Source organism: Muntiacus reevesi, chromosome 18 (genome assembly GCF_963930625.1).
Source record: "Muntiacus reevesi chromosome 18, mMunRee1.1, whole genome shotgun sequence".
Taxonomy (NCBI): Eukaryota; Metazoa; Chordata; class Mammalia; order Artiodactyla; family Cervidae; genus Muntiacus; species Muntiacus reevesi.
Window position 1 is genome coordinate 23,878,722 of NC_089266.1, and position 24,374 is coordinate 23,903,095.

Genomic DNA, 24,374 nt, shown 5'->3' on the forward strand with positions numbered 1-24,374 from the left:
ACATATGTAAACAAAGGGACATATTTGGGGAGCAATCCGTGAGCACATGCAAAGGATCACATGAGGGGTTAACCCCATAACCGCAAGCGGGGCACTTGGGTAAGGGTCAGCCTCCTTGCACCCTGCTCTAGGTCCCCTGGTAACCATACTCAGGGTTCAGGCATCTGCCAGCAGAGCACCAAGTACCCATCTGTGCATTCTGAGGCTCCACACTGAGTCCACCCAAGACCGGGCCAGAGAATTCCTGAGATTTGGGCCCCCAGCACACCTGGGGCTGGTTCAGCCTGCTGTTGATTCCCTGGAAAGCTGGGGGCTGTACTGCACAAGCATCATTAACTACTCCCCCAGGTTCCCTCCCCTTCCCAGACATTCTCATCCTTCCCTATGGCTTCAAGTGCCATCTTGGAGGCTCATGACACCTAAACCATCCCTTCAGTCCAGACCTCTCCTCCAGCTTCAGAAGTGCTTTTTCAACCTGACCACACATGGTTATCCCATAAACCCTCACACTCAACAGGCCTGATGGTGACTTCATCTTTCCCTGAAACCTCTCCTACAACACACCCTCACTTTAAAGAATAGCACTTTCCCTGGTGGCTCAGACGGTAAGGCGTCTGCCTACAATGCAGGAAACTCGGGTTCGATCCCTGGGTTGGGCAGATCCTCTGGAGAAGGCAATGGCAGCCCACTCCAGTACTCTTGCCTGGAAAATCCCACGGATGGAGGAGCATGGTAGGCTACAGTCCATGGGGTCGCCAAGAGTTGGACATGACTGAGCAACTTCACTTTCACTCACCTCCCAGCTCATCTAAAGGCATCCTGCTGAGTTAAATCGTTCCTGTCTACCTCATATCCCCAAACTCAGGCATCAGGCTCCCCACTCCCAGCTCTAGCTTAGAGAGCAGCATCTCCCAATGTCTCCCTGCACTGCCTCACCCTCCTTTGCCCATCACCTATTTATTGGTCACCAGAGCCATGTCCCCAAACAAAAATACAATCACCAAGGTGTAACTGAAATGTATAATTTAATCAAACAATTAGACTAAAAAAGGTGATTTAAGAACATAAATGCAAAAGCATTAGGAGAAAACAGGCAAGGCGTACTCCCCAAACAAAGCCTCCAACATTTGCTGCATATTGAGAAACTGGGGTGTCTCTGTACAATGCAGTATTGTAATATAGCTTCTATTCATTAAAGACCTCCAAGAAAAGATTAGTAACTTTACAGAGTTAGGCGGTGGTGAGCAAAATATTTAAGAAAAGCAGTAGAAAAGAAATTCATTTCTCCCAACAGTCAAGCCCCTTGCTAGGGTCGTAAGCAGGAGCAGCACCCCCAGCGGGCATCATGTCCCCACTCTGGTTGGCACTGCAGGACCCCTTTGTGATCTAGACACCAAATTCCACTGGGCAGAAAAGCACAATACAAGCCTACTGCTTATCTTCAAGACAAAGGGGAAATATAAAAAGGCAACCAGTTGCAAATTTCCTCACTAATAGCCAAGAATGGAAGAGGCTGTCAGAATCTAGTACTTTTTCTTGCTACCTGGCCTTAAAAAACCAGGAATTAGACACCCTGGTTTGACAGCAGCACAGGATGAAAACTGAGAAAAGATATCTAACGCTGGCCCTTGCCACCTGTCTGATCTTTAGCAGTCACCTAGCCCCTGCCTCCTTGCCTGGCCTGTTTTCTCACCACCTTGCTCTGGCAGTATCACACTCAAGTTGTTCCCTCTTCCTGGAATGACTGTTCTTTGTCCATCCGGAGAACACTTGCTCATTAAGACAAATCAAATGTCTGCTCCCTTTATGAAGCCTTTCCTGACTGTGTAACCCTTGGAGACCACGTTCTCATTTTTGCTCCCCTTTACCTTGCAGATACATCTGTTAAAGTTCCTGTAACTCCTTAGTTTACAGATCTGCCTCCCCTACAGAGTGTAAGCCCCCTGTGGGCAGGAACCATGCACCTTTGTCTTCATATTCTCAGACCTAGCTCAGTGCCTGGTCTTTAACACATGTCTTCCCTACTACACTGAGCCCTTGTCTTTTAAATTTTAAGCAAACCATTCAAATGATCCTAGTCTTGGTGCCCCAGAATCTGGGCCCAGGGTAGCATAACCCAGCAGTGCTAAGAGTGTAGCCCCATGAACAAAATCATGTGAGCTGAAGAGTACTAATCATTCCTTATCCAGGTTCAAGTGCAGAGCCTTGGGAGGAGGGAAGAAATGGTCATATGTGGAAGAACAACCTCAACAAGAAAGAAAGTCCAGTCACCTCTCTCTCAGTTGTGTCAATAGAGAAAAATGATGGCCACATAAAAAAATTTCAACCAGTGGAGAATCCATTGATCAACATCATTAAACCTTGAAATGAATTATTTCTTTGCAGCAAATTTGTCTTCCAGATGCCATTTGGCTCAAGCTACATGCACATAATAAAGGATGACAGTCATCTAATGTAGGGTTTAATGAAGCTCGGCAGTAATGCAAACACCTGGGCAGTCAGGGAAGTTCCCCTTCCTGACACAGTCCTCGGGTGCCTGCCTAAAAGGCTCTTGCAGCTCCCCTTCTTGATGTTCAGGAAGGACTACAGAGAGGCCTTGACCCTAGGCTTCCCAGCCAAGTCAAAGCTGGAATGGGCACTGGGAAGTGTCCTATTACTCAGCCCCTCGTCCACAGCCTGGAAGTGACTTTGCATGGCAACCTGCTCCCCTGTGCCCTTAATTATGATTGGCACTGACCTGGGAACCAGACTCCAACTACCTAGAAGGGGCAAAATGTGAAAAGGGGGAAACAACAAAGAGGGAAGTGGCCCAGGAGCAGTGGGGCAATCCTTCCATCTACTGGAACACTGGGTAATATGAGCTCTGCTGCAACCACAAAAGAGGAAACCATGAGGAAAGGGAGGAGCATGCTCTGACCTGCATTACAGAAATGAGGCTGGAGAGCGGCGATTCAGAGCTGAAAGAGGAAGATGGTTCTCATCTGGGATGGTTTGATCCCAAATCTCCCTCTTCCCCTTTCCCATTTGGCCATCTGCTTTCTTACCCACAGTCTCCTCCTGACCGAACTGCTCCTCCCAGACACCAGGGTACCTCCCCATACTCACACACTATATACACACGCCTATCCCGCGAGACCCAAAGTCACATTTCAACCTCTCCCAGTCTCGAGCCCAAATTTCATCCCCCCACCAGACCGCCCCTTTCTGTGTCTCCACTTCACCTTGCCTCAGAGTCTGGCCCCTAATTCCATTTTCCGTTTGTCCTTTCCAGGCCGCCAATCTCTAAGCTAGCCTTCGGGCATCTGCTAGGGGCAGGCCTCTTAAGACTGACTATCTCCACAAGCCCGCGGCGGCTCCTCCCTTGCCCCTCCCGCCTGGGCCGCTGCGGTCCCTATACCTTTAACAAACCTCCACGTGCGTGTTAACCGCGGTGACAGCATTTCCTTGTCTCTCTGCTCCCGCCCCGGGAGGCGCCGTCCATTGGCTGCCGGCTTCCCCTGTTCTTGTTCTAATTGGCCTCACTCCTGGAAAACTCCAACCAATGGCCTCTCCGCTCCCGGCTCCCTCCACCGACTCTGGCTTCCCATTGGCTCCCGCTGGCTCGGAGGACTTAGGCTGTCGGCCTGGCTTGGGGACTGGTAAATTCTTCCTTGCCGGAAGATTCCCGGGCTAAGACACTGGTTCCGAACCCAACGGAGCCCAGCGCGGAGCCACGCCGGGTCACGTGGCCGGCGGCCCCATGACATTCTGGCTGCGGAGCGTCATCGTGACGTTTGGGCGACCTGCCGAGTGGCCCCGCTGCCTCCGCCACCTCTGCAGCCGCGGTGCTGCCATGGACCTAGGACCGATGCGCAAGACTTACCGCGGGGACCCAGAGGTGCGCTGCCCTGCAGGGCCTCCGCAATCGTCTCCCGAGGGGAGGGTTATGGAAGGGATCCCCTGGGGTTTCTGATCCACCTCTTGGGACTCGGGGTTACCCCTATGGGAGAAGCGGGGGTTCAAAGACCATCAATGGGGGAGGGTTTCTGGAGAAACGAGGATGAAGGTGAACTCCAGAGGCAGTTCTTTATAGGCACTCAGGGCGCTCACTCGGGGATTGCCTGGGAGGAATCCTGCCGGTCGTTGGGCGCACTTCTTGGGCGGTTTACTCACCTCTCTGGGTCTCAGTTTCCTCACTTCACAAGTAATATCACTGACCTCACGGGGATGTTATGGACTTTGATATTTGTAAAATACCTCTGTTGTTCAGTCGCCAAGTTGCGTCAGACTCTTTGCAACCCCATGGACTGCACCGGGCCAGGATTTCCTGTCCTTCAGTATCTCCCCAAATTTGCTCAGGTTCATGTCCATTGAGTCGGGGATGCTATCTAACCATCTCATCCTTTGCTGTCCTCTTCTTTTGCCGGCTTTCTCCTTTTGCCTTCAATCTTTCCAGCATCAGGATCTTTCCCAATGAGTTGACTGTTTACATCAGGTGGTCAAAGTAGTGAAGCTAGTAAAGTGCCTAGAACAGTGATAATCAGCTTGTTTAGTCACTGAGTCGTCTCCAATTCTTTGTGACCCCATGAACTGAAGCCTACCAGGCTCCTCTGTCCATGGAGTTTCCCAGGCAAAAATACTGAAGTGGGTTGCCATTTCCAGGGCTCTTCCCAACACAGGGATTAGAACACGTTTCTCCTGGATTGGCAGGCGGATTCTTTACCGCTGAGCCACCTGGGAAGCTTATGTTTGTTGTTGTTTTTAAATGTAACTATTTAATTTATTTTGTCTATTTTTGGTTGCTCTGGGTCTTCCTTGTGCAAAGGCTTCTCTCATTGGGGAGCATGGGTCTCTAGGTGTGTCGTCTTCCCATAGCTGCAGCCCATGGGCTCAGTAGCTATGGCCCTCAGGCTGCCCCCCAGCATGTGGGATCTTCCCAGACTAGGGATCAAACCCCAGCGCCCTGCATTGGCAGGTGGATTTTAAACCACTGGACCCCAGGGAAGTCCATAAATGTTTGATAAATAAATAACACTTTGAGGAGGAGGAATAACTTACCCAGGAGTGCTGGAGAAAGCTCCTGGATCTTACTTCCTTTTCTCTCCTCAGAAGAGAAACCAAGAGAACTATTTTGTAATTAGGGCCCGGAGCCTGGTTACCAAATCTAGTTACATGTGAACTTCTCCAGAAATGCTTGTTAAACATGCAGTTTTTCATTAAATCTCAGACTTGTTAGGGGAACCACTGACCCAAACTGCCTGCCCTGGCCAGGCCCCAAAGTAACCACTTGCATGAGTTATCTTAAACCAGAGGTCCCCGGAAGGAACATGGAACTAACAAGCTAACACCAACTAGAAGAATTTGAGAAAGGTCAAAAGGAGAGAGGAGACAGTCTGTATGTCCTACCTACCTCCCAGAACCCTTCTGACTGGAATCCATCTTGGCTGAGCACTGCGCGTGCCACCAGGAAGGACCCTGAGTCAGAATGATTGGCCAGAGACAACCCAGAAACCAACAATATCACCATAAAACATGAAACTGCAAGCCATGTGGCAGAGCAGCCCTCCCGGGTCCCCTTACCCTTCTGCTTTCCACCCGGGCGCCCCATCCCAATAAAGCCTCTTGTTTTGTCAGCAAGTGTACCTCCTTGGACAATTCATTTCTGAGTGTCAGACAAGAGCCCACTCTCAGGCCCTGGAAGGGGTCCCCCTTCCTGCAATTGACCTGCTGAATGAGAATTTACTGGGTGGAGCCCAGGAGTGGGTTTTTTTTTTTTTTTCCCTAGGTTTCCCAGGTGATAGGTTTGACATGAAACCCTGATTTGTCAAATTATTCACCATTTTGTACCTGTTTTCTCACCTATAAGATGAGGCTAACAGAACCTTCCTGGGGACAGGTTTTTGTTATGAGGACTAAATGAGTTAACTCTTGAAAAGTGCCTAAACAGAGCATGTACACAATAAACACTCTATGTGTTTGTTAAATGAAATAAAACTCTTCCTTCCCAGGCATTTGAGGAGACTCATCTGACCTCCCTGGACCCTGTGAAGCAGTTTGCTGCCTGGTTCGAGGAGGCTGTTCAGTGTCCTGACATAATGGAAGCCAACGCCATGTGTCTGGCTACATGTACGAGGTAGGCACAGCCGTGGGCCCTTCTGTAGGTGGGTACAGATGAAGTAGGAAACTTAGAAAGCTCTCAATTTGATGGATGACAACTTTGTGATTCTAGTTCTGTTATTAACATGCTGTGTGACCTCAGGCAAGTAATTTGTCTTCTCTGGGCCTCAGTGTCCTTACCTGTAAACCAAAGATTACACTTGACTCAATTCCATTTAGTGATAAAATGTAGTGCCTCATTCATCTCTGCCCTTGATGCTTCCACCTCCCAGCACCCTGGTCTCCCTCAGCTCCCAGTCTCCCCAGTTCCCATCTGGGGAGGTAGATCTCCATAAAGCCATCTCCCTCTCTTGAAATCTAGTACAATTGCTGGTGTGTATCATTCATTTGACAATCAGTCATAAATTATTTGAGACATCGTTTGTATTAGCCTCTTATTCAACTCTTCTTCCCCCTCCTCACTAAAGTGTAAGGCTTTGGAGGTAGGGCTCTTGTACTGTGCCCTTGTATATCCCCCAGAGCTAGTTTGCTTGGGCCACCATAACAGACTGGGTGGCATAACAGAAACTTGTTTCCTCATAGGTCTGGAGGTTAGAAGTCCAAAATCAAGGTGCTACCAGAGTTGGTTTCTAGCAAAGCCTCTCTCGAGTCCTGGCTTACAGATGGCTGCCTTTCTGCTGTGTTCTCGCATGGCCTTCCCTTTGTGTATGCAGGGAGAGAGGGAGTTCTCTGGTGTCTCTTCCTTTTCTTATCAGGACATCAGTCCTACTGGATTAGAGTCCCACTCTTATGATCTCATTTAACCTTAATCATTCCCTAAAGGTCCCATCTTCAAATACAGTCACATTGTGAGTGAGGGCTTCAAAAATGTTAGTGGAACCCAGTTCAGTCCATTATAGGGCCCTAGGCAACGGTGTCATGTTTGCACCTCTGGGACAAATTCCCATGGGCAGCTTGAGTGCCCAGAGAGTGCAGAATCAGGGGGCACAGGTGTAGGGGTGCTCAGACATCCTGTGGGGAGGGTCTCTGACCATGGTGCTCTGCTCTTTGCCCCAGAGATGGGAAACCGTCTGCCCGCATGGTGCTGCTGAAGGGCTTTGGCAAGGATGGCTTCCGCTTCTTCACTAACTTCGAGAGTCGAAAGGGAAAAGAGCTGGTGAGGGTTCACGGTAAATCCTTCCTGGGCCTGCAGCGTCCAGCCTTGGCTTGTTGGTCACCTACTCATGCCACCCCTGCCCCAGTCCACCTGCCAGCCGTGCTCAGGCACTGTCCTGACTAGAGGCCTTTGCACTTGCCTGCTCTCTGCTGTGAATGAGGGCAAGCCTTAAGCACCTCCACCTCCCTAGCTGTTTATCTGAGTAGCTCCTGTGTCTTCGGGTCTCAGCCCCCACATCACCCCCTCACAGAAGCCTCTGGACTCCCAGGCTGAGCCAGCCCCTCTCACTGTTTGCGGTCACTATAACTGACAAATATCCTTTCTGCCGTTGTTTTAGTTTCTAACTGCATGTATTTGGGGGGTTATGTGATCAATGTATATGTCCTCTGCTAAACAGTAAGCTCCGTGGGGGCGGGGCTGCCTCTGAGGTGTCTCTGTTATATCCCCAGCACCTCTCCTGGTGTTGAGCACAGAGCTGGTACTTCATATGTGTTCAGTTAATGAATCCAAAATGAGTAGCCCTTCCCGAGTCCAGTACAGTCAAATGTGAATTTCAGAGGATTTGCAAATCTCTGGGTGAGAGACATGGCAAGCCTCACTTTGGAGTCCATCTGACTGAGGTTTTCAGTGCAGGTCTTCCATTGACTCTGTGAACCTGGGCATGTTACTGAAGCTCACTGAGCCTATCTCCACACCTGTAAAAGTAGGCCTACCTTTGAGAACTTAATGAGATGCTGCAGTAAATGCATCTTCAGTGAGCCTGCGTGGTACAGACCCCCTACCTTCCCCCTGTGCTCAGGCATCCTCTCTCCTGTCCTGATGACTGTCTGTGGATTCTCTTCCATTTCCAGGACTCGAATCCCTTTGCTTCCCTTGTCTTCTACTGGGAGCCCCTGCACCGTCAGGTGAGTGAGCATTCCTGGGAGGTAGGGGGTGGACTGGAGGTAGGAGGGGCCTGAGTTTATGGATGAACCTGGTGAAGGTCCCCAGGCTGCGCAAACATCCTGCCTTTCAAATGGCTCTCACTTAGCTGGGCTACCTGGAGTCAGGCCCAATAGGGCAGTGGCTAAAGAGGAGAACAAAGAAGACGGGCCAGTGCTGATTGGGAGGGCAGGTGGCCTTGAATGCTGTCTAACCAAGGCCATCCCTGGGCAGGTGCGTGTGGAGGGGCCCGTGAAGAAGCTGCCTGAGGAGGAGGCTGAATGCTACTTCCACTCCCGCCCCAAGAGCAGCCAGATTGGGGCTGTGGTCAGTCATCAGAGTTCCGTGATCCCAGATAGGGAGGTAAGTGGGGCTTCTCCTTAGCCCTTTGAGTGGTGGGTGCCTTGGCTCAGCCCCAGAGGCTGTCCCCAGGGGATGCCAGGGCCCTCTCTTTCCAGCAACGTGAAATGGATGGGAAAGTGGGGGGTGTGAATATGGGGAGCAGGGAACAGGCCTCCTGTGTCTGTCTGACCCTCCTGTTGAACTGTGCCCGTGGAGGTCACCTGTGTCCCCAGCACCTGGCAGAGAGCACAGGCCCTATAAGTGGTGATTCAATGAAGCACTGACTGAGTCTGGCCCTTTCTTCATTTCCTTCCCCTGGACAGTATCTGAGAAAGAAAAATAAGGAACTGGAGCAACTCTACCAGGAACAGGAGGTGCCAAAGCCAAAATACTGGTGAGTGATACTGGGGGTGACCTAGAAAGGGACACTTGGGACCCTCATGCTTCCTTGAAGCCATGCTGTCCTTGGAATTCCAGATTCACTCCTCCCTGGCAACCCTTGTCAGATGCATGCCAGCAGCTTCCTTCACGGGACTCTGGGATGGCGTGGAGGGTGGTGAGGGTTGCCTGGTTAGAAAAATGCATAGAGCACCAAACCGTCTACTTCTCCTTGTAGGGGTGGCTACATCCTGTACCCAGAGGTGATGGAGTTCTGGCAAGGCCAAACCAACCGCCTGCACGACCGGATCGTCTTTCGACGAGGCCTACTAACTGGAGACGCCCCTCTGGGGCCCATGACCCACCGAGGGGAAGAAGACTGGCTCTATGAGAGACTTGCGCCCTGACTCCCAATCTGTTGGCACCAAGTGGAGCTGGGGCCAGTGCCCCAGAGCCAGTGCCCCAGAGAGGGTATGGGATGGGGGGCCAGACCCTTCTAAACTCAAGCCATTTCCCTTCCTGCCTCTGACATTCAGGGCCCTTCAGTGTTTACCGTCAGAATTCTCTGTAGTCAGCTAGTCTAGTGGAGTTTAACAGTATCACAGACGATCATAAACGGAAAATTTCCTAGTTATCCTCTCGACCTTAACTATGATTTATTGGAATAGCTCCCTCTAGGGGTGGAGCTGATGTGATTCCCTTTTCCGGTGACAGGGGGTGGGCCCTCAGCAGCCTTGTCTGTTATCACATGACAGAGTCTGGCCAGAGCCAATTGGTCCCAGCAGAAGCACCTGAGGCAATCTAGCCAATGGGTTTTTCTTTTCTTTCAAATTTGAAATTTGAAATCTAGAGACTCAGAGCATAGGAACCATTGTAGCCGCCAAGTAAATAATGGTGGCCTAGAAACAGCAACTTCTGGCTGCTGCTCTTGCAAATTCCCTGAACGATCCATGGATCCCGCCTTCCCATGTCTGGGGTTGTGTAATTCCTCCTTCTACCTCAGAAAACCCCCATTGTCTCTTTTAAAAAAGAGAGAGTTTTTTTTTTTTTTTTTCTTGGCTTAAACCAGTCAGAATTGATTTGCTTGCAACAAAAAGAACCTTAACTGACTCACTTACTAGTAGGATATTTTTAAACCTCTTACCCAGCTGATAGCTGCCCCTCATTATCTGAAGAGGAGCAATGTGGAAAAGAGACTAAATTTATTCTCTGTAGCTCCAAAGGACCCATAGGTGGAAGTTACATGAAGTTAGATTTTATCTCAGTATGGGAAGAAATCTCAATTGGGGCTGCCTAAGAGGGAGTAGGTTAGGTAGTGAGTGTTCTGTCCCTATCAGACAGGAGTTTTGTAGAAGGAACTCATGCTAGTACCTGTGGTCAGGAAGATTTTCATCAGGCCTTACTTTCCACATTTGTTTATAAAAACTTGATGTATGTGAGGGCTTTCCAGGTGGTACTAGTGGTAAAGAACCCACCTGCCAGTGCAGGAGATGTAAGAGATGTGGGTTCGATCCCTGGGTCTGGAAGATCCGCTGGAGGAGGGCATGGCAACCCACTCTAGTATTCTTGCCTGGAGAATGCCATGGATAGAGGAGCCTGGTGGGCTACAGTCCATGGGGTCGCAAAGAGTCAGACACGACTGAAGCGACTTAGCACAGCACATATGTATGTGAAATACATATATACATACATTTATATGTATTTCTTTTTCCAGATATAAAATTAAATAATAGAGCTTATACTTTTCAGACACGTATCCCTTTACCTCCCTGCCGCCCCTACTGATGACGACTCCTAGGTCACTGGTTTTCACTGGAATTACTCAGGAGCTTTAAAAACCCTGCTGCTCAGTCCCACTCTCAAAGGTGATTTGACCAGTGTGAGTGCAGCCAGGACTTGGGGAAGTTTCAAAGGTCCTTGGGAATTCTGTGCAGCCAAGGTTGAGAGCCCATGTTAATAGATCCTTGCTACTTGCAGTGGGGCTTCCCTTGTGGCTCAGGTGGTAAAAAATCCATCTGCACTACAGGAGATCTGGGTTTGATCCCTGGATTGGGAAGATCCCCTGAAGACGGGAAAGGTTACCCACTCCAATATTCTGGCCTGGAGAATCCCATGGACTCTCTAGTCCATGGGGTCAAAAAGGGTCAGACACGACTGAGTGACTTTCATTCACTTGAAGTGTAGTCCACAGGCCTGCAGCTTTGGCTTCCCCTGGGAGCCTACCCCAGATCCATCGAATCCCACGCTGCTTTAAACAAAACCACCTCCGCTTCCACGTAACTAGATTAGCCTCAACTGTGCTGTTTCTCTTCAAGGCCAGTTTGTTGGAGTGCTTTGGTAGGATTCTCATAAATGGTGATCTATAAAATATGGCATTTTTTCTAACAAAAAGTTCAATTCAAAAAAAAAAAAAAAAACCTCAACCTCTAAACCAACCACTACTGCAGCTGGATTCTTTGGTAGCACTTGGCTGAGGCCTGTGCTGACCTATAGTCTTTATCTTCTTCGAGCACAAGCCTGGTGACCAGGGATAACGTGGATGAGTGGCCTCCAGGCTGCGGAGAGGAGCCAGGCTGGGCAAATGTTTGCTGTAACTAAGCCAGGATCAGAGAACTGACTGTTTGCATACATTGGCCATTGAGCTTGCAACTCTGTAAACTGTGCTTCATTCCACTGTATGGGTGTGTGCTTTGGCGTCTGTTACTGACTGCCTCCTCCAAGAGCGGCCCTCTGGGTGTTGACCACCCCCCACCCCCACCGGCTTCCTTAAGCCGGGGGGTGCAGGAAGGCACAATGCGGCCACTTGCAGGAGAGGGTGCTGGAGTGCCCTTCCCTACCTTGTCCTGACTGTTATGGGGTCTGTGTATAGCCCCTGCTTTGAGCCTGGTCTCAGCTGTTCCTTTCCTTTCCTCTGTCTGACAGTCCCTGTGCCAAGTCTAAAATAAAAGCTCATCAGCCATGCATGATGTAAATATTCAATCTAGCCTGGTCTCGTCCCCCGCCCCCGATGTTTGAGGGGACTTGAAGAATTTAAGCAACTCCTCCTACCTGGCTTCTCCACTTGGGGAAGTTGGGTGTCCAGCAGGGGGAGCCCGATGCCCAGGGTTGGCCCCTTCTAGGCAGCACAGGCCAATTCTGGTTGGCCCCTCCTGCCCCCCTCTTTCCCCTCTTGGGTCCTATCCCAGTGAAACTGTGGTCAATAACCGTAGCCTCTCCCTCTCCTGCTCATATTTTCATAATTGCACTCTCGCTTCCTCCTACTCTGGCCTGGTGAACACTTGTGGCTGCCTGGGCACTGACTTCCTGGGCAGCCAGGTCTCCTTTGGCTCTTATTACCTCCCCCAGCCCATCCGTCCATCCCTTAACTTAGGGATATGTGTGGAGTTTTCATGGGAGATTCTGTGGCCATCACTTTGGGGCCGTGGAGTGGAGCGGCATGCACAGGGTTGAGGAACGCGCAGACCCTCTCACCTAAGAGGGAAAATAGTGGCCTGGTGGTTGCCAGTATGAGACAGAACCACAGGTCAGTGGCCTGGGGCCCAGCCTCTCACCCCTCCCCACCCCTTGCCTCAGGGAACCTCAGGATGGCTGAAGCGGCAGGTGCCTGTGGTTTGGGGTCTCACCCTTGGAACTGGTTGGCTTTTCCTCACTGGTTCCAGATTCTGGGCGGCCCCCTCAGAGGATGCTTGCCTCCCAGGGCCCCAAGGCCCAGGCACGGCCCTCTCCCCACCTTCCCACTGCAGGTGACTGTACTACTTTCCTTGTTCTGAGCCTCAATTTCCCTTCCCTGTTGTTAATTTGCTCAGTCCTGTCCGACTTTTTGCAACCGCATGGACTGCAGCTCGCCGGGCTTCCCTTCCCTGAGCAGATAAAAACCCAGTGTGAAGGGGGCTGTGTGGTGTGGCAGCCACATGCACAGGTCTGGCCTCAGCCCCAGCTTTGCCACTAGGAACCCCTGACCCAGGTCTGGTGACTTGATCTCTTAAGCCTCAGCTAATGCACCTGCAAAACGGTGATCATGACAGCACCTATGATGAGAGGGTTACAGGAGGAACTTCGTGGGGGTACTTGCCACAGAGCTGGCTGATTATAAACCCTCTGAGTTTCAGCTGCTAACTCTGAGCAGAGCTGCAGTCGGTGGAGAGTCAGCTCCTCCATGGGAGGCTTTACGGACTGAATGATTGTGGGGACCCTAGAAAGTTACATGTGGTGGGGAGGGATGGGGAAGAGGCTTGGGGGAAGGCCATACACCTGAGCCCGCCTTCCCTCCCTCCAGTCCCTGGTCTCCCTCCCTCTTCTTCAGAGTTCCCTCTGGCCTGGGTGAGGCCAGCTAACAAAGGCCCCCTTGTACAGGTCTGTTTGTTTTGGTAAATGTCCTGAGTAACCTCCCTGGGGTGGCCCAGCAGCCTGCGAGGAGCTGACCTGGAAGCCACAGAATCACATTGTTTAGTTGTCACCTCGGTCTCTCTCTGTTCCCACCATGAGCTCCAGAGATTTGGTCAATTTTTTTTTCCAGTTCTCAGCTCCTGGGGCTTGAGGAGGGTCTAGACCTAACAGCATAGGGAGTAAGCTCTCTCTTCATCCTTAAACGGAAGCATGAGCTGTGGTGGAGTTCCTTCATAAAAGGGAAGGAAACTGATATTCATTGGGCACATACATAGGACTATTTATGGGTCATGTAATACTGACCATGTACGTGTGCTAAGTCACTTCAGTCATGTCCGACTCTTCACCACCCTTTGGACTGCAGCCCTCCAGGCTCCTCCGTTGCTGGGATTCTCCAGGTAAGAATCCTGGAGTGGGTTGCCATGCCCTCCTCCAGGGGATCTTCCCAATCCAGGGATCAAACCTGCATCTCCTGTGACTCCTGCATTGCAGGTGGATTCTTTACCGCAGAGCCACCAGTGAAGCCCTATACTGGCCACTCTCTGTGAAATAGATATTAGTACAGCCCCTTTTACGGAAGAGGAAGCTGAGGCTCAGAGATTTTGTTTTTGCTTTTTAATGTTCTCCAAATCACCCAGCTGCTAAAGGAGGAACCAGAATTTGAATCTGGATCCCAAACTAAACCCCTGAGATTTGGGGGTCAGTCACCAGAGGTCGGCTCCATTCTCTTGGAGCACCTGAAAGCCTTTCTGTTGCTGAGGTGTAACTAGCTCCTTCCTTTGCTCTCTCCATCTCCAGATGCTAAGATGGCTTGGTGGTGAAGTTAGGGCCCCATGCATTATATTTTTTCACCTGGGGACCTTTCCTGATGTTCAAAAGGAACAGTTTTAACACAAAGTAAAAAAGAGTAAAGTCATGAAAAACAGCGTCTCAGTAAATGTAAGACAAGAGCGTACATAGTTTCTCTGCTTTTGCAGCATTGTTTATTACAAAAAGAAACCTACAATTTTTTCTTCTTTTAAAGAAAATTCAAGGCTCCAGGACTCATCTCTGGGGCTGATCCATCTTAAATACTAGTAGGGGTAGGAGGGCTCCTGCCAGAACTTCCCACCCCCTTTCCAAGTTTGGACCTGAGGGGCAGTGTACTTTCCCTTTGAGGGTGCATGCAGAACTTGTGGGGTCCCCGGTCCGGCCTTCTGCAGCACCTCCTAGGGAGTGCCAGTGTCCCCTCCCCGCACACACCTGAGGGCAAAGTTCCAGGAAGTTTCCCACTTGACTTAGGAGGTGAGCTCAAGTTCATCATCTCCACCTCAGCTCCAGGAAACCACCCCCATCACGTGGCTTCTGGAAAATGCACTCAGAATTGATCCAGAGAATAATCACAGGTAGAGAAAGTAGACGGAGCAGTCATTTAAACTCACCCTTGACCCTGTGCCCCAGCAGGGGGTGAGGTCTGTCCGGATCCCTTGCTCCATTCCTTCCACGCCCACCTCCCTGCTGGTGCTGCCAGTGCCTCCAGGAGGGCTGTCCTTCCCAAGTGGGACTTTTCAACCTTGAACTGAAGTGCCTTTGTATGTGGTGGGGGAGGGCAGGAGGACCTGGGATCTCTCAGGCCTTCCAGAAAGCCAGAGCACATAAATACAAACCTAAAACCAGACATTTCCTGCCAGCAGGCATCAAGTCCCCCCACGGCTTCAGCTGTGGCCAAAGAGGCCAGTGTGGCAAGCTCCCGTCTCAGACCCAGCTGATGGCAGGGAGCGGGCAGGTGGTAGCGTCCTCCTCAGCCCCCTTCACTGTCCTTTGCCCTCCCGGTCATCAAAGAGGTTGGGGTTCTCCGCTAACGAGGCTCGGACCTTTTTCTTCTCCTTGAAGCGGCCCGAGTTGGAGACTTTGACGTGCTTGCCCTTGGTGTTCTTGTCCATGATCTTCTCCAGGCGGGTGTTGAAGCTGCTGCTGGGACTCCCGCTCTCAGGCCTCGGGGGCTCCGCACCGCCCTCAGTCTGGGTGTAGGCATCCGGGATCTCATACAGCACTTTGGGAGTGGATTTCTTTTTCCGCAGGAAGGTCAGCTTCCACCAACCAACTTCAGTCATGGCGTTCCCAGACCTGAGGGTGGGGCTTCCTGCAGGAGCAGGGGGTGTAGAGAAAGCGGTCAGTGGGGAGAAGGGGTAGGGGCCTTGGAGTAGACCTTTCTAGTCTCCCAACCAGGCTTGAAAGAATTGAAGGTAGGGCCAAGTGAACCCAGGATTCAGGTCAGCCATGCGATCCTTTTGGTCAACATGAGGAGAGAGAGGGGTCTGGTGAAGAGGCAGTCAAGAAAACATCCACGGGGACGCCATCTGAGCCAGGCAGACGGGACAGTGGGACAGCTACACACCGCTGCCGGGCAGCTTGACACTCCAGGCCCCTTGGGGCTGCAGGAGGGTGAATAGCTTGCCAGGTCATAAGCAGCTGGTCCTTGGCCACCTTCCCAAGCTCTTCCCGCTATGCCTCCAGGCCCTGCTGCCAGGAGCAGACAGGTGATCAGCTGGTATCAGATGGACAGAAATGCCCTATGCATTTTCTTTGGAATTCATTACAAAATTAAACAGGATTTGTGATGTTCAGAGTAATTTGGACTTCCCTGTGGTCACCACCAGGGCTGAAGAAGCAGCTGGGGTTTTTCTAAGGGAGAGAGACATCAGGCTGGGAGTGGGAAGTCCCGAGAACCGTTCCAGCCTCATGACCTCTGGCAAGGTACATCTTTGGACTTCAGTGTCCGCACCCATCCTTTCCAGACCTAACTTCAGCTCTAATGTTCATCCTTGCCCACGAGGTAGATGTGCTTTGCAAAGTAAAACTTATTAAGGGGTGGTTCCCTTTCCCCATACAGCTTCCATAAGGACAGGAGTTCGAAGGGAACCTGAACATTCGGAGGGAGGTTTGGTGGGGCCAAGAGGTACATGTGGGGTCTGGTTATCACAGGCTGGACCCTCCATAAGGATACCCCATGAGAGGTGGGGCAGGGGTCTGAAAGCCAAGTTTCTCCACTGACAATGTGATGTGTCCTGACACAGTAGTGGCCTCACCTTTTACTATTCCATGAAGTTGCTGCCTGAGCTGGTGTAAGTTTTGGCAGATGAAGTTATCTGGACACCACAAGAAAAAGAGAGTATAGGCTAGAGATATCAAGATCAATGAAAGAGCAGGCAGAGTGATGAGAAATGGAAACATCTTTGGGCCTGGAGAGGTTAGTGGTCTGATTTTCAGAACTCTGTGGTATTGTTGCAGGGAGAAGTCAATACTGGCTCCATATTGAAACTTTCCTCGATTTGCTCTCCATTACTTTTGTTATTATAATCATACATAATGGCCTGTCTCAGAGAATCCTGCCCCTCTGCCTGACTGTTAAAAGTGCCTTTGTTCAGAACCCTATCCACCCATAGATGGCAGGAAGGAAGAACCTCACACATCCCCTGCCTGAGGCTTGCCATTCTAGGAGATATTTGCAAAATTAATGGCCCTTTTACTGTTTCCTCCTCCCTGCCATCTCTGATCCATACAAGAACCTGGCATTCGGACCCTAAAAAGATGGTTATTTTGAAACATTAGTCTGCCATCTTCTTGGTCAGCTGGCTTTCTGAATAAAATTGTATTCCTTGCCTCAACACCTCGTCTCTCCGACTCACTGGCCTGTCATGTAGTGAGCACAGCAAGCTTGGACTCAGTATCAGTGTGAGCTGTGCAAGTCCTGAGGAGGAGAGTGCAATAGCCACAGCACACCGGAAAGCTAGATGATCATCTAGCAGGTCAAATTCATAAACAATGAAAGAGGGACTTCCCTGGCAGTCCAGTGGTTAAGACTCCATGCTTCCAATGCAGAAGGCATGGGTTTGATTTCTGGTCAGGAAACTAAGATCCCACATGCTGTGCAGTTCAGCCAAAAAAGTATTTAAGAAGAAAAATAAAGAAAGAAATGAAAGCAGGATGCTGACCTAAGTTTGAAATGAACTGAGTGCCTGCATCCATGGCCTCCTTGTTGTGGTTGTCCCCTGGCCCTGCATATATCCATCCACTTGCCCAGAGCAAGGGGATTCCTCCCCACCTCTCTGTCCAGGAAGCGGATGCCACTTTGTCAGCTCTGTCCCTCGAGCTAAGCTCAAGCAAGAAAATCCCAAGGAGATCTAGTGCAGCTCCCACTTAGAAAGTGAAGGAGGGGTGAGTGGTCAGGTAAATACTTTTAGGGCACCCTGGAGAGGTGGTGCACCAAGGAGACAGCCTGAGAGCTTTGCTTTGGCAGCCTGCCCCACCTGGGCTTAGCACAGCCTTGCACAGAACTTGGTGTTCCAGAATGGGTTTCTGGAAGGAGCCGTGGGGAGGGCCAGGAAGGAGGGACAGGGTGCTTGCTTGGCCTATGGTTGCCCCAGTCATCACCTGGTCTGGTGCAAAACCCACAACCCCACCACGGCCCATCTGGGACTGCTAAGGAACTTGGGCAATGGAGGATTCAGCTCCTGAAACAACAGTAACCACCAAACTGCCTTGCTCTATGAGAGTACCCTCTGCTTGTGCCACTTAAAATATACCACTTTAAACAGGTATTAGAACTTGGCATGCATGGGTCTTAACTCTCCTTGGAATAAAGGGAGCCACTTGTCAGAAAACCACAGAGAGAGGTCAGAATAGCCCTTGGGTCCTGCCCTGGAGCTTTCACCATGGCACCAAGTTATTGGTGCCCTTGGCTCCTAGCCTTGAATTCTGGTCTCTCCAAAATGCTTTCTGCTAGGCCTTGCTGTCCCTTCTGTCCAGGAGGACATGACACGCCAGTAAGCAGGTGTTTAGCCCTTTAAGCAAGGCTAATCTATGGAAATCTAAATTTGCAGAACAGATAAATTAGCAGACTATTCTTTGTTTTTCAAAATAAGGGGGCTACAAGATTCTTTTAAATTGTGAGCTACCTCAAAATAGTGTAAAATCTGATTTTAGAGAAAAAAATGTGACACAACAGTCAAACTTCCCAGGTATCCAAAGTTGCAAAAAGCCAGAGGCCAACAGTCACATGCCCACGTGTAGTCACAGGAGGCTAGAGGGACCTGGGGTGGGGGGGGGGGGGGGATGTACTTGGAATTTTGAACAGACTCAGCAGTTGGTGATATACCTGCTTCTGCAGGGCCTGAGCAGGCACACTGAGGGCAAGGCCCTTGCCCCAGGGCCTTGCAATCCATCAGATGATAGAAATCAGCCCTGAAGATGCAAGTTACACCTCCACTGTTTGCACAGCTTAGGAACCCATAAGGGCCTCACAGGATAGCCTGCCACCCCCTGCCTATGATGGTCAGCACCCTGGCAGGCATGTGGGCACCCCCGGACATCTCCCACCACGCCATCTGGGTTCTGTGAACTGCCCTAAGGGCCTTGCCCAGACTGGGTTGGGCTCCTTCTGAGCTGGAACAAGTTAACCATTGACTGGGGTGGAGGTGGAAGGCTGGAGGGGGGGGTTGAAGGGGCGAGTCGGCTTCCTGCAGTAAGACAAAACTCAGAGCCTCTATTCCTTGCATCTCTGCACGGCCCCTGTGGTACTTCTCCACTCTGCGTGACACTCAGGTACCCTGGAGAGGACAGGGATATATTCCTACCAGACAGCCAGAAACATCCTCCAGTGGGAGAGGGGGTAGCAGGTGGTAAGCTTCTGTCCAGCAAGAGTTAATAGATCACTGCTCTGGAGTAAAGCTTTCCCAGAAGGAGCTCTGTTGGAGGCCTGGATTGACTCCAAGAAGCCAGTGGGATGAGTCGAGCTCTGCCTGCCCACCTAGAGAGAGATGGGAGCCGGCATGTCTGGTCCCCCTTCCCAGCTGGGCGTATCAGTCATGGAAGCAGAACTGAGCCCCCGGACAGAGGTCCATGCCTTGGTTTCCCCTCCCGCCCACCCTCTGCCGGTACCTTTGAGCCCGACTGCTGGGAGGCTGGAGGCGAGAGCTTTCTAGAGAAGGAGCTGAGTGCAGGAGCTGCGCCCCGGGAGACTGGGGGAGGTGAGGGTGCCTCCCGACTGCCGCGCCAGGCAAGGTTCAGGCTGGGAGAGCTGGGTAGGAGCAGCTGTGGAGCAGGTGCGGAGAAACAGGTGCAGGAGCGGTACCTGCTCCGCTGTGGCTCCGGGAGTCAAGGTGAACCTGAAACCCAGCCCCTCCCGACTAAGTAAACAGAAGCAGAGGCCGGCTCAGCTGATGAATATTCATTACCCCAGAAATCCAATCCCAGCGCCCCTGCACCCACCCAGAAGCCAGGGTCCTCCAGGGACCGCCTGAGCAGGAGGAGGGAACCCCAAGGGAAATCGGTGTGGGGAGAATCGGGGAGCCTCCCGCCTCATTCTGCCACTCTCGGGTGCCTGTTTGCACCTCCAACCGTAATTGAGGTCACCTCTACCTGTTTCAAGCCCCAAAGAGGCCAGACCCCTCTCCAGCATGAGCCTGGACATTACCCCAGGCACAATCCGGAAAGGGTTAAGGGCCGCTGCTCCCGTTGGCGGGAGAAACGGGTGCACCCAGCTCCTTTGAACTCCGGAGTCGAAACCAGTCCCTGGTTAAACTGGTTGGCAGACCGGTTCCCAGGCTGCCTGCTTCCACCCCAAGCCTCAGGCGGGTGCTGGGTGGGAGGCTGTGGTTCCCTCCTGACCCCAAGGCTTTTCCTCAAGTTCTCCCTAGAAGGGGGTTGAATGGCACCAGCTCCTCCTTAGGCCAGTTGTCTAGACCCACTGCAACCTCAAGTGTCTACATCCCCTCCTCCCTCGCTTAGAAGCAATCTTCAAACACCTTGAAATTCTGCCTTGCGCCAAGGACTGTGTCCCATTCCAGGACGGAGGAGATCCGGAGGTGGGGGTGGGGTGGGGGGGTGGGCCCTGGGTAGAGGGAAAGCGTATAATTCCCCATCCTTGGCACTCCCTCCAAGTTATAGTCTAAATTCTAATTAACCAACTCTCAAACCTGCCCACATCTTCAGCACTGAGTCGACATGGTTCAGCTTCTCACGGCCTCTGGAGTTCGAGTTGGCCTCCACCCTAAACAGCCCCTGTGTCCCTGGGCCTCAGGTGGACAGTCCTGCAGAGGCTCCCCATGGCCCACAGTGGAACCCACGTGGCCTGGCCCTCCTAGTCTGCACTTTCTCTTCCAAACTCTCCCTGAACGTTTACACAAGGCCTTTCTCTGCCTACCTTCCTTAGTAAGGAAGCTAAGAGGATGAGATTAGGAATGGTCTCCCCACCCCCTGAGTAAACCAAGATAAACTCCTATTCATCCTTCAAGGCCTAAATTATTATGCCTCCTACTCCCCAGAGAACTGTCTTACTCCTACTGGGCTTACTCACATGCTTCTATTTAACATGCTGTATGCCATGATTGATTAAGTGTGTATATACACACATATACATATATAGTAATGTAATGATCCGATCACGTATTTGCCTCCCTTAGAGAATGTTAGCTCTTTGAGAGAAATATCCTATGATATCCCTTATATGTAGAATCCAAAAAGAAATGAAACAAATGAACTTATTTACAGAACAGACTCACAGACTTAGAGAAGGAAGAGGATGAGGGGAAAGGATAGTTAGGGAGTTTGGATCGACATGTACACACTATATTTATTTAAAATGGATAACCAATAAGGACCTATTGTACAGCACAGGGAACTCTGCTCAAGGTGATGCAGCAGCCTGGATGGGAGGGAAGTTTGGGGGAGAATGGATACGTGTGTGTGTGTGTGTGTGTGTGTGTGTGTGTGTGTGTGTGTGTATGGTTGAGTTCCTTTGCTGTCCACTGGAAACTGTTACAGCATTGTTAGTGAATTATACTCCAATATAAAATAAAAAGTTAAAAAAAAAAAAAGAATGTTAGCTCCTTGAGCCCAGAGTGGTCTGTCACTGATACAGACCTGGCATACAGTTAGTGCTTAATGCAAACTTCAAAATACAAATAAGAAATATAAGTATTGTCTTTAAGAAATTCTTAATGCAGCCACTTGTCCCAGGTAAAAGTGAGAGAAAACCCATTTATTTCACTTCTGGTGGTTTCAGCTACAGCACACTTGCTGATATGTTATCAGCTCCCTGGGGATCTATGAGAATTAAGGATATTATTTTGTAAGGTTCTCCTGACTCTCATAAGAGGTATACACAGCTGTCCCAGGAAGATTTCTAGATCTGTCACTTTCTCCGAAAGCCTGGTTGAGAGTCAGTGTCCAGTCCAAAAGATACTGAAGAGGCTAAAAACTTAACTGAGGTGTTGGGAAAACAGTAGAAGGATGACGGGATGAGCATTAGCCTGGGGACTGTAACCAAGGGTCAGGACACTGTTTCCATCTGTACAGGAGGAAGGGGCTTGTGCTGAAAACACTCACTCCCTTCCCCCGTCTCACCCCACACCACCCTGCTTCAAAATCCAGGCCTTTCTGACGTGTGGGATCCAGAGAGGGCAGAATTCTGTTCTCTCAGCTCCACTCTGGAGGAGGCACCCCAGTGGGTGGGATTTAAGCGGATGCCTACGTGACCTGCCCTTCAGAGAAGGCCAGCAGGGCCAGGTACAGGAGCAGAGGCCCGCCCCAGCTCCCCATCCTGGGAGGGACCAGCCTGGGAAGTTAGGCCCAACCCCTGACCTTTAGTAGGTTTATTTCTGGGAGGAGCAGGGTTGGGAGGAGAGTTTGAGATAAGGCTATAAACTATGACTATTCCTTAACAGATCACCCCCACAAGGCCGCTGTATTGTTTTCTAGAATTTTCCACCTTTTAACACACCTTCTTAAAACTAGGTTCAAGTATGATATTTCAAACATGAACATGAAATGTGCAAGTTTTCAGAAATGTGTCCTTGTGGGGTCAAGCAAGTTAAAATACACCTAAGGGAGTCTCAAGGACCTTGGTGCCCTGTTAGACACACAGCCAGGGGGCCCCGTTGGGTTGCAGATCTAATCTGGCCTGAAAGATCATTCCTAGTTTGTTGACCTCTGCCCAGAGGGTAGATCTAGGCTCCAGGGATGTTTATTTCCCAAAGCTGGAAGAAGGGAGGGCCTGCCATCCTCCTCAGCACTCCCCTTCCCCTGGAAGGCCAGGAGATGAGAGAGTCTGGGGGTGGTCAACCTGGTTGAGAGGCAAGTGGGACAAGGCCACAGACTGGTCTCCGGAAGCTATAGCAGGTGCAGCCGGGATGAGGGCAGGGCAGGTCTGAGGGGGGTGTTGAGCTTGCCACTGGAGGGGATGCAGTTGCTCTCCTTCCAGGAGACCTCAGTGGGCAGTGGGAATATAAGCAGCCAGGATTCATGCGGACTGTGCAAATACTTAGAACGCTGAATCCTCACTGCACCCTAAGATAGAGCCTCTGAGTGGGCTCACCAACTTGCATCCCCACCAGCAATTTTCCTATTATTCTTTGTATTAGTTCCCTGGCTAATTAGTTCCGTGGCTGCTGTAACACATTACTACAGACTCGATGGATGTAAACAACAGAAATGTATTCTCTAAAATTTCTGGAGGTCAGAATTCCAAAGTCAGTTTCACTGGCCAAGACCAAGTTCTTAGCAGGGTCATGATCACTCTCGAGTCTCCAGGGGCAGTCTGTTCCTTGCCTCCTCCAGCTTCTGGTGCCTGTAGGCATTCCCTGGCTTGCAGCCACATCACTCCCATCTCTGTCTCCTTCATCCTCAGGTCACCTTCCCCTCTTCCATGTTGTCTAATCTCTCTCTATCTCTCTTTTATAAGAATACTTGGGAGAGGGACTTCCCTGGTGGCCCAATGGTTAAGAATTCACTGGCTATTGCAGAGGACACAGGTTGGATTCCCAAATTCCCATGAAGCAGCTAAATCCGTGTGCCACACCTGCTGAAGCCCAGACCCTAGAGCCGGTTCTCCGAAACAAGAGAAGCCACCACACAAAGAAGCCTGTGCATCATAGCTAGAGGGAAGCCCCTGATTGCTGAAACTAGAGAAAGCCTGGGGGCAGAAACAAAGACCCAGCACAGCCCCCCCCAAAAAAGAATACTTGGGAGAGTATGTAGGGTTCACCCAAATAATCCAGGGTGGCCTTACTTAATCACATCTGCAAAGATTCTTTTTTCAAACAAAGTCATATCCATAGGTTCCAGTGATTTGATGTGGACATCTCGGTGGGGGGCGGGGGACTGGAAGATGAGTTTTTTGTCCTACCACACTCTTCATTTTGACCATTTCTGTACTGTCAGACTGTGATAGTGAGTGTGCCAATCAGAATATCCTGCGAGGAAGGACTTACTGCTTCCTCAGCTGCTGGCCTCCAACTGTCCACTCCTTCAGGGTCCACCTCAGCTGCAGAGAGCATCTCTCCCAAGGGTCTGCCCTTCTAGGAATGTCAGGTCCAGCCACTTCAGCCCCATGAAGGACACGTGGAGGGGCCGTATTCACTTCACCAAACTGACGGAAGTTCTGCAAGGCCTGCGTTACAGCTGGATTTCTCTCTCTGCCCAATCTGCTTCTGTCTGGTTCCTCTCACAGGAAGTGATCCCCAGTAAGCATCTTGCCCCCTAAACTTCACCTACTCTGGAGAACACAACCCAGGACAGAGACATTAACATTTTTGCCAGTGTGACGGAAGTGAAGTCATCATTTTTGTGTCTCATATATTTTCCTTTCCCTAAAACACTGGATTGCAACTTCCCAGGTGGTAAAGAACCTGCCTGCCAATGCAGAAGACATAAGAGATGTGGGTTCGGTCCCTGGGTCAGGAAGATCCCCTGGAGAAGGACATCACAAGTCACTCCTGAATTCTTGCCTGGAAAATTCCATGGACAGAGGAGCCTAGCAGTCTACAGTCCATGGGTTCGCAAAGAGTCGAACACAACCAAAGCAACTTAGCATGCTCTAGTGCACTGGATTGAAGTGTCCCCCAAACTCAGGTCCACCTGGAATCCCGAAGTGTGACCTTATTTGGAAATAGGGTGTTTGCAGACATAATTAGTTAAGCTGAGAACATACTAGATTAGGCTGGGCCTTAAATCCAAGGACTAGTGTCCTTACAGGAGGAGAGACATGAAGGGAGAACGCCATGCGATGACACGAGCAGAGAACGCAGTGATGCAGCTGCCACTCAAGGAACAGCAA

At 50.8% G+C, this 24,374-nt stretch overlaps 2 protein-coding genes across 2 annotated transcripts; one reads left to right on the forward strand and one right to left on the reverse strand.

Moving 5' to 3' along the window:
- Positions 1 to 3,608: 3,608 nt before the first annotated feature.
- On the forward strand, positions 3,609 to 11,852 carry PNPO (pyridoxamine 5'-phosphate oxidase). Its single transcript, XM_065910486.1, has 7 exons — positions 3,609 to 3,877; positions 5,988 to 6,112; positions 7,153 to 7,252; positions 8,104 to 8,157; positions 8,408 to 8,536; positions 8,839 to 8,909; positions 9,132 to 11,852. Exons 1-7 carry the CDS (start codon positions 3,740 to 3,742, stop codon positions 9,298 to 9,300), a joined length of 786 nt encoding a protein of 261 aa, XP_065766558.1. The 5' UTR covers positions 3,609 to 3,739; the 3' UTR covers positions 9,301 to 11,852.
- Positions 11,853 to 14,250: 2,398 nt separating this feature from the next.
- Positions 14,251 to 19,449, reverse strand: PRR15L (proline rich 15 like). The gene is made up of 2 exons (XM_065909599.1): positions 19,199 to 19,449; positions 14,251 to 15,401 (listed from the first exon to the last, which is right to left on the reverse strand). The coding sequence occupies exon 2, from the start codon at positions 15,370 to 15,372 to the stop codon at positions 15,070 to 15,072; it is 303 nt and encodes a 100-aa protein (XP_065765671.1). The 5' UTR covers positions 15,373 to 15,401; positions 19,199 to 19,449; the 3' UTR covers positions 14,251 to 15,069.
- Positions 19,450 to 24,374: the final 4,925 nt, after the last annotated feature.